The 12,581-nt window shown below is 41.1% G+C and overlaps 1 protein-coding gene across 3 annotated transcripts in view; it reads right to left on the reverse strand.

Moving 5' to 3' along the window:
- Positions 1-12,581, reverse strand: part of LOC135324727 (lipoxygenase homology domain-containing protein 1-like) — a 117,832-nt gene that overhangs the window by 48,276 nt on the left and 56,975 nt on the right. For all 3 annotated transcript variants that reach the window (XM_064501585.1, XM_064501584.1, XM_064501586.1), the window contains exons 24-28: positions 11,542-11,723; positions 8,565-8,681; positions 4,414-4,576; positions 2,076-2,230; positions 995-1,204 (exon numbers count right to left, since the gene is read on the reverse strand). In XM_064501585.1, coding sequence (XP_064357655.1) covers positions 995-1,204; positions 2,076-2,230; positions 4,414-4,576; positions 8,565-8,681; positions 11,542-11,723 — 827 coding nt within the window. The remainder of the gene's footprint in view (positions 1-994; positions 1,205-2,075; positions 2,231-4,413; positions 4,577-8,564; positions 8,682-11,541; positions 11,724-12,581) is intronic.

Here is a 12,581-nt window from a genome sequence, read left to right on the forward strand (position 1 = left end):
ACTAAACATCTATTACATTAGAGGAATTACTGCAGATGCGTTTGGTGCCATTGTCCAGTTAATGTGAGGCTCTTACCACACAGTCACATAATTAAAAAAAAAAAAAGATTAGTTTTCCCTCATTATGAGGGAATTAATATGAGCAACTGGGTAGGTGCAACCACAAAAATTCATAGCATTGTCTGCTGCAGTTTTATGAGGGGGCATATGGCAATACTCATCCATGGTGTAACTCTTCTTACAACCATTCTGTTATACCCAGGATGAGTTTGGCCCAATTTCATTAACGATAATTTCAGCAGTAACTTTCAATTAAAATGTCACTGTATTTTGTAAAGTGGACTTCTTAAATACAACGGACTTATAATCAGCTTTCGTATTATGCCTCACTGTATAGAAGCAGGAGAGGTCTATTAATCTTGTTTGCTAATTTTAATTAGTGCATGTACCTTGAATTCCAATTAGCTATGCCAGCCTGATAAAGCAATAGAGAATGCACAAGTACAAAGGGCATTTCACTAAAAGACATTCTGCGCTTTGAGTGTTGACAGAGAAACTAGACTTTTGATGTTGGACATGGGTGGAAAAAGGAGCTGAGAAGAAGCAGCCCACCCAGTCCGTTGAGGATGAGGTCAAAGGACCAATATTTTGGCTTGAGAACTTTGCATGGTGGAACCTGTCACCAATGCACATTGCAGGCACAGCAAGGATGGCAGCAGGGCAAAATTCTCTACTGTGCATCAGCAAGGCTTTGCTTTGGCTCTCAGCTGAAGAGTTTCACTTGCAGTCTTTGATTTTTCTACTGAGACTGCAAAGTGCAGACGTAGTTATGCTGGGCTGAGATAGGCCATGCTTTGGGTACTTGTCTGAAAGTCACAAATTGATTTCAGACAAGTTTAAAAAGTTAAGTCTCTAATGAGCTGTCTTGGGCTTCAATGACATGAAAGGTCTGGTTTTTATTTTTATTAGTAGTAATTAGTTAGGATCACTGTACCTGTTCATAAAACGTACGCTCTATCTTTTTGTCCTCCTTCTTTTTAGAGAGCCAGCGTTCACACAGGAACACGAATGATTCTTCCGTGTCTTCGTCCAGGATTTCTACTTTTTCCAGGAACCAGTCAGGACTGAACATAGTATTGTCATGGCGAATCTTGATCTTGTATATAATGCCAAGGTCCACGGCCTGCATTGTAAATGTATCCTCCTACAGGGTGTTCAATGGCAATTCGTTCAGTTAATGAGCTCTCAACAGATCATCTACTGGACAAAAGCAAATGATGGCTATGGAGCACAATATGTGCTTAAAGCCAGTCTCGCCAGACAGTGCTTGATTAAAAGCTTTACAACAGGCTATGCAGGCATCTCTGTGCATTAAAACCATTCTGCAGGGGAGCGCTCTGAGGTGTGTTTCTGCTATGAAAGGGGCTGCACAAAATGCTGTTTTAACAAACAATTAGAATGTTGAACTCTTGGCATTTTACCTCCTGATTTTTAAGTCAAAAAGTTCCCTTCTTAATCCAGTTAGCTGTGTAAAGACGAACTGAATAAGACAATCTTTGCCATCATTATGTCTGAGGAACACCATAAGACATCATGAATATGATTCACGGAATGACCACAGGGTGCCACTTTTGGAGTCATTTTGTCAAAAACAGTCACAGCTTAAGATGTGTTCATTCATCATGCTCCGAGATGAATTATAGTATATACTATGTATGTGCAAATCAATTGCACAGAGTCTATGGGAATGAAAGACCTCATGTTTCTGTGCTTTCAAACCTGCAACTAACAAATTCAAGCCGGTTTGTATGGAAAAAAATTGTCTATGTATGCTCGAAATTCATCTCTGTACCAGTAACTTCACAGAAAGAAAGATATATCCATTTGTTACAGTGCTTGTCTGTCATAATACACAGCTGACAAACCATAGATAGCATTTTAAGAGGTAATGAACAGCATAAATGGAATCAATCAATTCATCCCTCGCAGGAAAACTCAGCCTGTAAAGACAGTCATGCACTTGTCAGGTTAAGGACTGCAAAATGGAAAGTGTTATCAACCCATTGCACTTGTACCTGTGCTCTTTCAAACTTGTTGAAGTTTGTCTCAGATTTGCTGAGTTTTCTCTCTCCTGTGTCCCCCAGATCTCCATAGATATTTAGGAAAACATTAGCATCTGTCCCAGCACCGTAAATATCTCCAGTGAACACGCTTATCTTGTATGTGTGAACTGCAGAAAGAAATGAAGACACACAATTTATGGGCAGGTGGATTATCAAGGTCTATATTAGATACTGAATTTACCAAAGAAAATGGTCCCCAACTGTTGTACGCATCACTCAGTTCCTGGGGGTTAAAATGTTGGTTGCTTTATCCTTCCAGGCTTCTGATGATGACCCCAAGGTTAGGGAACCACTGGACTGAAATGTGCTGACTTTCCTTTTCTACATCTAATCATTGCCTATATATTGCTTTGATCATATAGCGTATAATTAAAAATGCAAAGAATCATTACAGTTATTACTGGATGTGAAGTCAATGAGAGGTGAGGGAACTCGGCACCTTTTCATACTGAGGCTCAGGGGACCTACATTTGAGAACAAGTGATTCAGTGTTGTGAATTCTTAATACTCCATCTTCCATAAACAAACTCCAGGGATTCAGATGTGCAATTACTACCGGAGTTAATGGCATGTATCTGTATAGATTCCTAAAACAGAAAGAGAACAGGTTGCTGAATCCTTTTGCTCAGACAGTATTTAATTAAGAAAGTATTGTTTAAGTACCCTTTCTGTTTAGCTTGCTCAATGATGATTCAATAAAACCCCATCAAATCTTTAGTAATGTGCTTTACTAAACCTGTTAAATACTTCTATTTTTATATTGCTGCTCTTGTCCCAATTACACAGGGAAAACAAACAGTAACTGAAAGCATCCTCCCCAGGAAAACAAGTAGGAACGGTGCAAGGCTTTGATTACCCTGGTGGCATACGAGCCTTAGAGAATGTCTCTTTGCAAATCCCAGGGCATTACAGAGGAGGAAGAGGCACAAAGCCTTAGTGATGGAGGTGTACTACAGATGTTGGTAATATTCTTCTCTGTACATTAATAGCATCAAAGAAAATATCTATGTTGCCCCTTCCATCCCTAGCTCTCTCAATAAAACAGGGCCTAATCTACTTGATAATCCATGAAGGACTTCCACTGATCTCTCTGAGAAATGGATCAGGATCATCATTCGATGCTACTCATCAAGTTAGGTGCAATTCCGGGTTTTCTGGTTTGCTTCTTCTCATTATGTCCTTAACTGCTGTACAGAGTTATGGCTTTGCACTTCAGAGACAACTGCTACATTAGTAATGAAGGAAGCAATGTGTATATTCTGTTTAAGCAGTTCATTCCTCTTTCATTTTTGCTTGCCAGTTCTGGAGACCTTCAGGACTGAAATGAAGTCTACTGTGTAAAAGACTATCATTCTAATAATATAAGCTGGAGTTTCTGTTGCTATCGTTTACACTGTGTTAGTGCCCAAAATGTATGAGGACTCACAGAGATATAGAACACTTCTGTTCCAAATTATTTATATCTAAAAGAGGACTTCCCAAACTTAGCCCTAGCTCCCAGCCAAAAGAAGCCTTCAGTTATCCAGAAATCCTACTCCACAGTTTGCCTTGGCTTTGCCTTTACAAGGAAAAAATGAGATAGGTATGCTGGTTAACACCCAGTAACTAGTGCAAGGTTAAGTGACAGGAGTTAGGAGGTTAAAGAAAATATTACGTAGGCATCTAGCAGTTTTGCCACTTACTGTTATTAAGACTGCCTCTCTCTCCTTAGGAAAGGGTTTCACATGAGCTACCATGTGGTTCCTAACAGAGGAAAAAGCATACCTTCCTCTGCTAGAAGCACAGCGTAAAGGCTCGGTTCTCCTTTACTGCAAAGCCCCTTTCCACTTCCCTGGCAATGGAAAACACTTAAAATTCATATAAATTCCACCCTGACAATGGTGTACTGTAAATGCAAATCGGATTCTGAGAGAAAAGAAACATAGAAATGAATGATTTTCTCTGTTGAATCATCTTGTTACCAGATGCAAGGACCATGAATAAAAATGGCAGCTGAATTCAATTTGCTCTGCCCAGGATGTAAGAAGGTTCACAATTTCTCTCAAGGGCAGAAGGAGCTCAGGCTGGGAAAAGGAGGTCCTGGAGGAAAAAGTTAGAAACAGCCAGGCATATAGGGAAGCAAGGAGCTTAGGATGAAATTTCATGAAAGTGCTTCAGGTATGAGAGAGGCCAGAAAATGGGAAGTGAAATAAATGTGAACAGGTGGTACTAACATTGCATCTGCTTGAACCATGCTTTGCTCTAGAAAATCGGGTAAATAGGTCCTTATATACTCCTAGGATTATGTTACCTTCTAATGGGTCTTCAACTTCTTCTTCTATCTGCTTTAGAGTCCCATCCTTCATGAGTTTTTCAGTAAAAATATCGGACGGTACCAGCTCTCTGATGATCTCGCCATCATCTTCAGACTTTGCAAGCCATCTTTCACATGGAAATGTGACAGTTTCCGAACCCTGAAGTAAACACGACAGAGATAAACTCTACAAATCAAGGTGATGGCACTTCAGAATTTGTACTGTGAGCACCCTCTGATATGCAAACGAGGAGTTTCAGTTCATGTACGTATCAACGTGTATGCATATGCAGACTTGAAACAGTATGCACTGCAACCAGCAAGCCACACAGGCATGGGGCAGGGCAGAACGGAGTATATCTTTATGCGACAGAATATTTCAGTCACTCAGAGTACCAGAAAAAGACATTCGGAGAGATGGAAAAAAAGCACTGAACAGAGAAAAACATTCTCAATGGGTGAGTGAGATTGGCTATATGATCCAGTAGACTTTGCCCTTTCTCAATTCAGTGAGTTGCAGGTTTTGATCCTGCAAACTCCTAATCAGGACTGCACTGTTCCCGCTGAAGCCATGGTTTACTGAGACTCCGTGGTCCCTCTTCAGTCCTTACTCAGGCAACTTTCCCTTTGAAGTCAGTAGGGGGTTTTTTCCTGAGTCCATGCTTCAGGATTTTGCCCTATAATTCTGTGACTCAGGCTGGTTTCCAGACAATTCCCATAGGTGCATTAAGAGGAGAAGAATACTGATTTAATTTTTGATCCTTTGTTTTGACTTTACTTTGGTGGAAACAAACATGATTTCTATCATCAAAGGAGCAAAAACAATAGAACATGTGTTTTCTGCTTAGTAAATAAAATCAATCCCAGACTACTCATTAAGAATAGACTACTTTAAGGCCTCCAAAATGGTAAGAGGCAGGAGGCTCTCTGTGTGCTGGCCACCCCAGGCTATGTCTCCATAAAGAAACCGGCGTGAGCGATCATGGAACTTGCGGAGCCCACAAGTCTGAACAGAAAAAAGTTAATTTTAAGCTCACAGTAACTAAACACAGGAAGAAAAAATGGCCTTTCCCCTACTGACAACTTTAGCATTTCTCTTCTTAAGTAGCACAGAGGCTTTTTGTTATCTCCAGAACTCCATGTGCCACTGCCTTTATGTAAACATATATAAGAATACCATCCACCTTAATTACTTGCACACAATTACTTATCAAACTAATGCAGGGCCCCCTTCTTTTTGCTGTTTAAATATTAAAACGTTGATGTATAATAAAAGAAGGGAATAGATCTCCCTGTAGCAATACTGAATATTGTTATCGCTGTACAGCACCGCACGGTGCTCTCTTGAGCTGCTGGATCTTGCCCTCTCTGCCACAGTCACTGGGGAGAAGTTGGTTGTGCACCTAAGACCAGCAGCCCATTGCAGTCACTGCTAGCATGGCATGAACCAGACATCATACCACTGAGCACAGGTCCCAGAAAAGGTGATCTGCTGGAGTTATGGGCCTTTTCAGATATAGGCTTTGGGTGACTTGCTTGTTTTTGTAGCAGAACCATTCTTTGAATCCAAACGGCCCAACTCTTTTGCTGTCAAATCTACATGATTTTCTTCTTTGATGCTCTCTGTACTGCTATTATTTAACCGCAGACTTGCAATATATAAGACTTGCAATTAATCCCAGACTTGCAAGTATTTTGCCTTCAGGGGTTATTTGTACTGTGTAAACACGTAATGACTGGTCACACCACAACTTCTGCTTCCTCATTTCTGTGTTGGGTGTCCGACCATGTAAGCTATACTATCGCGCTGTATGCCAGGTCAACGAACAGCAATTGCAGTGGTTACCTTCCCCCCCTACAGCCTGGGAAGCGAGGGGCTCTCCAGAGCAATATGTTTCAGTGCTGAAACCCTCTCCTCCCATTAGACACTCCTCTTCAGTCCCATCTCGCACTGAAGCTTTTAACCGCTCTTTAATGTTGATAGTGTTGGGTGTACGTGCCAGTGATATGAACACTGTTTTTTGGTAGTGGGATATCTAGGGACTCAAGGGCCCACACAATGGGGAATAATGTACAGTCGCTGCAAGAGTTAATTGTGTCGTTATTGTTAATCACCATGTCATTGCCACAGTTTTTATTGGAGTTTCCTTGTTAGTGATTGCATTAATATTTAAGTGACGTAAAGTGCACAATTTTGTGTTACCCACAGTAAAATCCTCTTGTAGCTAGGAAGAGAATTTGCTTCATTAGAGTTTGACTCTGGCCCTGAGCTATAGGCAGGGTACGATACTGTGCTAAAAGTCAGTGCATTGCCCTTCTCCCAGTTGTGACAAATGAAATATAATTATCAGATATAATTGGCATGCCTAGACAGAGCTTTATTGGCATGCAACAATTCAAGTTTGCTACCCAAGTGCTTTCAATTTAATCTGAAAAGTTACTGACCTCATTTTTCTTTTGCAGCATTACAGATACATCTAGACACATCTTAACAGTCTAATCAGGTAGCACAGCTTTTAGAAGCGCTGGCAGCATATTGCTATCCTGTAGCAGGTCATAATATCCTGCGGCTGATCAGCAGCATCATGCAGAGCTCTGCTTTCTTCTTTTTTTCCCATGCCATAATCAAAAGATCAGCAGAATTGTAAATCGCTACATTTTCAGGTGTTCATGGTTTTCCTTCCTCTAGCCTCCCAGATTTCTCACTATCTGTCCTTCAAAAATTGCTGTAATGACTGTGCAGCCGTGCAGCCCCAAGCCCATTTCTGGGCTGATGGCAGAGGACTCAACACTGAACTCTGGGAGCCGCCCAAAGTGCTCAGTCAAATGTGGCTGTCGAAAGAGGGCAGGCAGCCCAGGAATCTCTTTGCCCTTGGTTTCCATGCCTTTGCAGATCCTCCTTTTCATCCTTCCTAGCCCATGACCAATAGCAGTATCACCAATAACAGTATCCTCTCGTTCCATAACCTAATCAAGCTGTACAAGATAAGGGTGAGTCAATGGGCAGATGATAGGTCTGACAATAGTGGACTGGCAAAAATGTGATCACTAGAAGCAAGCAAAAGATATTTACTAGTGTAGAAACTTGTACAGGAGGATACGGCCTTGAATGTGATGAGGAAAGTCCAAGGCAGACCTTTAAGCCATGCAGTGAGGCAAAGAGAGTAAAGGATATCCCTGAAATTTTGAGGGAAGAAGCAAGATGAGAAATAGGTTCACCACACCTGAGCAAGCCATGGGTTCACCAACATTAGATATCAGAAGCCATTTGAGGAAGGGGTAGACCTGAGCAGTGAGGGTGGAGAAGTTCTCTCCTGTCAGCATGGATGAAAGCTGAAATCATCTCAGAACAAGAGGAGAAAATATGAGCCAGAGGAGAGAGCCCAGATGTTCTCACATACAGCTACTGCTCCAGTCCTACACTGAATTTTGAAGAGGTGATTTTCTTCTGAGCTTTCACTTACCTGCAGCCAGACTCATTGCTATCGCTACAGCCAACTCCCTAAAGCAGGGCCAAGGGAGAACTTCTTATGTGGGTAGGATGAGGATGATCAATTTGGCTACTTTGCCTTAATCCTGTTGACATGTGCAACCAAAAGTCCTAGGACCTAACTTGATGGGTTTTATATGACTGATTCAGGGACCTGCACTGATGGGCATTTTGCTTGCCCTAATTGTACTGACTCCCTGTATTTATCCTTCCAGAATTAAGGGACTGATTTCTGGACTCTCAGTCCACCAAGCAAGCCATGACAATATTGCCTTCAAATCCAGCATGCAGATCGCGGCTTCACCACCAAAGATGAACAACAGCAAAGACAACAAAAAGGTTGAGCAATAGCACCAGTGCCTTGCTCCCATCCACTGCCAGGAAGAAATACATTTATTCTAGTCAACAGGTACAATGAGAAAAAGCACTTTTAGAAATATCTATTGCAGAGTCTTATAATGAACATTTGAAGAATAAAACATGATAATAAATGCTTGTCCCCAGATCTCTAAGCTGTAGCGAGTTCATTAGCGTGCATTGTTCTTTAGGGATGCATTTTTCACTGTTAATCAAGTTTTGTATCCTGAAGATCTGCTTTGGGGAATGCAAGCAGCTGCCAATGGGAATATATTCCAGAGTGCCATGATTCACAGCCTACCTTTCCATTTGGTAATAGTCTCCGAATCGCCACACGATCCAAATGCCATCCGGAATTCAGCCCTCCACCCTTGTGTCCTATGCGAATCTTTTCAATAATGTCACCAACATCCTCCAGCTACAGAAAAAAAAGGAAAAATTATGGCATGAACAACAGGTGACTTTCAGGACATTATTTTTGTCCCAGGGGGAGCAAACATTATGCCGACAACACCACCACAGACAGTGCTACTTATGCCCTGACTTGCATTTACCTAATGGGTCCTCCTGAACATCTATCCAAAAAATGAAGTTTTGTGTTGCACTACATAGCTTACGAACTGTAGGAGATAGATTCGGTCGCATGGCAGCAATCCTGCGTCTCAAACTTCTCAGTGGGAGTGGAGGTAATTTTTAGAAATTGCAATGCTGCTGCATCTTAAATTTTCTTTTTAATTTCCCTTGTTTTTAAACACACAGGTGATTAGATGGTTGAGCACAGTTATAACACTGGAAGGATGGCTTTGAGACCAAAGCACAATATTCACAGCCAGGCATTTTATAGTCTCACTCACATTCTGCCACAGAATCCAAGTGCCGTTCTCAGCAAGTCAAGAAGATCAGTAACTTAGGAAGTGGCTATTATTTTTTATGCCTCACCTTATTACTTAAGTAACTTGTCACTATTTCATTACTTTTAAGCCACCTCCTTTCCAAAGGCTTGAACAGGAAAAAATAGCATTTTCTCCTACGCAATATCTTTTGGTTATTTTAGTGCAAGCTTTCATACACTTGGGCTTTAAAAATCCAAAGCTGGCTGCAAAACTCCTTTGCACATAGGAGAAGCATGCTCAGCTGTCTCTCTGTCCATAGGGACTTGGAGTCTTTTGTTCTCGTAGACTTTAAAAAACTGAACTTATCAATTTGTACCACTGGAGCCTACTCCCATCTTCACTTCCCAGCTGACAAAATTGCCACATCCTGAAGCAAAGACATCAGAGATTTTAGGAGACTCCTGGGCTCAATAGGGCTGACCATAGTACTCAGCAAGTTCCCACTCCAACAGATCTGATTTGGTTTCACAGGTCCTGCCCTGACTTTGGACAGCATCAACACCAACTGCAAAATAATTAAATGTTCCAAATTTGTTTCTAAAATTCATGCCTGTACACAGCTATACATTTGGGGAAATTATGTTATTCCTCCTCTGTCCTGTCCCATTACTCATCTTTCAATGAGGCTTTCAATTAATACATAGTAATAATGTTCTTGTTAAAAAAGAAGTGTTTTTCACTCTGCTATAGGCATCTCCTGTGAATCGTTGCTTCAGAGCATAGCTGAAGCTCTAACTTTCTGTGCCTCTTTTGAAAATACAAAATGCAGGGCAGTAAAAGCACTAAGACAAACAGGCAATTCTCAGCCTGTATTTTTTGAGCTCCCCAAATTGTTTTCAAGGTCTACTGAGCTCCAAATTATGGCTCTACACAAGTAGGTGAGAGAGGAATATATTTTGCTTCATCCCCCTTCCTGCGGCAAGAGGAACTGGTGAAGAAAAAATGAAGTTTGCGGACAGGTTAATATGATGTTATAAATCTAGAGAACAAACTGCATTTCCACTTGCTACATCTAAGAAAAGTACTGATGTTTCAGAATCTATCAAAACCAAAATAAATCTTATGAAATAAAGAAATAACAATAACAGTTTAAGATTTATACCTATGGATAACTGCAACTTCTGTCATGAAAGTCTCTGTGGAGACCCCACCAAATTAAGTCTTACTCTTTGTTTTTAAGGAATCATGCTGGGCCTTCATTTTGATTCATGCCCTTGTGGGCTGGAAGTACTTTAACTTGTTAAAAAGTTTGTTTTCATATTTCCCTTCAATTATTTTACAAAAACAAACCAAACTTAAAACACAGGCACGTTGTAAGGTGCTCTGCAAAGCCAGTGTCAGTGCTGCAGCCAGGGAGGGAAGGGGAGGACATCAAAGCAGTACCAAAAAGAGTAAGCCAGAGCAGGACCGCCTGTATTTTTACTTCTCACAAATTCTCGACAAGAGGAACTTACTATGAATAGGAATTGCTGAGTACTGTAGGTGTAGATGAGCACCCTGACCTATATGCACAGGTTTACTACCTGCATAACATATGTCCAAATGCTTCAGGAAACACTTGACAAGGTCTTCCAAAAATTAAGCCCCAGGTAGCCAAAAATCATGATGTCTACAGCAAAGTAACAGTCTCTGTCCAGGAAGACAGAGGTTGCCACAGAGCTGGAACAAATGAACAAACCATCCACCTCAGATGAAGTACTACATAAGTAGTAAGTACTATTAGTAGTAAGCACCCTTCAACAAGATCTTCTGAAACTATAGCATGAATTGACACTTGAGGACCTTAAATGAAGGCACATAGTTTCGGCAATATCACAGACATTTGGTTCATGCTACCTTTAAAAATATTGTGAACTGTGAAGAAAGCAAATGTGCAAGTACATAAGGGTGTGAAGGAGAGGGTGACATATTATATCCAGTAGTTACAGAGACTAAGACCCTCTCTTTATCTTAAGATCAAGTATGGTCTAGGAAATGGAAGAGGTAAACTCTCCTACACGTGGACCTTCCAAAGTGCCTCTCAGCTCTGTATGGAAGGGCAAGTCTCTGCATCCATGTATTAGGACATCTCAGCTCCATGATACGATTGCACCAGTCCTTGCAATGCTTACACAATGTTAGGCCCCAGGGACACTGTGTGACCATAATTTTGAGTTGCTACTAACTGGAGCTCAGTGAGAAAAGATTTGCTCCAGAATCCACTAAGAGCAGAGAACTGAACCCAAGTTCCACAAGCAGACCACCCCTTCCGGTTCCAAAAGCTGAACAGCTTTCCCTAAAAGAGGAAAATTTTCCACTTCATTCCATTTTGTCTTCCTAATCCCCGTAGGGTAACCTCTGCTCTAAGATAAGAGCAAGAAGCAATTTTGATTTTAGCAACTTTACCTCCATGATGAACTGATTCACCGAGTTCCTTTCAAAATACATCCTTTGCTCTCTCTTGTTGAGGCACAGGGATTTCTGCTGAGTGCAGATCCCATCACTTCCATAGAGAACGATGAAGACATCTGCATCTGTGCCAGCTCCAAAGATATCGCTGGTGTACACCGTGATCTCGTAAGGGACAACTGATTCAGGAAGTGCCAGAAAATAAAAACAAAACGAACAAAAGTCTGTAAGCAGCAGACCAACACTCCTAAGAACATTTTAATGAAACAAAATCTGGGTTAGAAAACTCAACAGTTAAAGAGGAATCACACCTGTGGTTATAAGGGTTATCACGCTTCAAGTCAGATTCTGACTTTGGTCACTCCTGTAAAAATTCAGAGAAATTTCATTCAACCCTATAAGGCCAACTGACCTACATCTATGTTCATTTACTGAAACTTTGGGTTCAGTCACTGGGTCAGAAAATGCTCAGTATATTTATACCTGCCACCTAAAGTTATTGAAATATGATTTACTTCAACAGCTCAAATCTTAAAGCAAATCATGAATTCACAAATTTTTGAGCAACAAGGCTGGTGGATGAAGCTAAGCCAAATGGAGGCAGTATATAAATATTCAAGATAGCCTTGCTGGTAAAAATTCCACTATTGCTTTCATCACTGAACAAGTGACAAAAAGCAATCCCAAGGAAAAGAAATAAAACCCTCTCCTGGCCACTCTTTGATCTAGTGTTCTCATAGTACCATGTTCTGCTCTGACAGCATATAGTCCTTAAGACCAAGGCATACCAGGTAAAATACTGCCAGATCAGTTCTGAATGCAGCACAAGAAGGATCAAGCCCTTAAATACTTCCTTACTCAGTGCATTTGGTTTCTCCAGAATGTCCCACTGCCTAAAAATCTGATGCTTCCTCTTGTCCTTTTCTATTTTCACAGCTTCTCAATCCAGTGCCCCATTGGAGCATGACTCAGGAATAACAAACCTCACCCAGGAATTAGATAGAGGCTCTGCTCTGGGCTCTGCTACCAATTCGCTG

This window comes from Dromaius novaehollandiae, chromosome Z (genome assembly GCF_036370855.1).
Source record: "Dromaius novaehollandiae isolate bDroNov1 chromosome Z, bDroNov1.hap1, whole genome shotgun sequence".
Taxonomy (NCBI): domain Eukaryota; kingdom Metazoa; phylum Chordata; class Aves; order Casuariiformes; family Dromaiidae; genus Dromaius; species Dromaius novaehollandiae.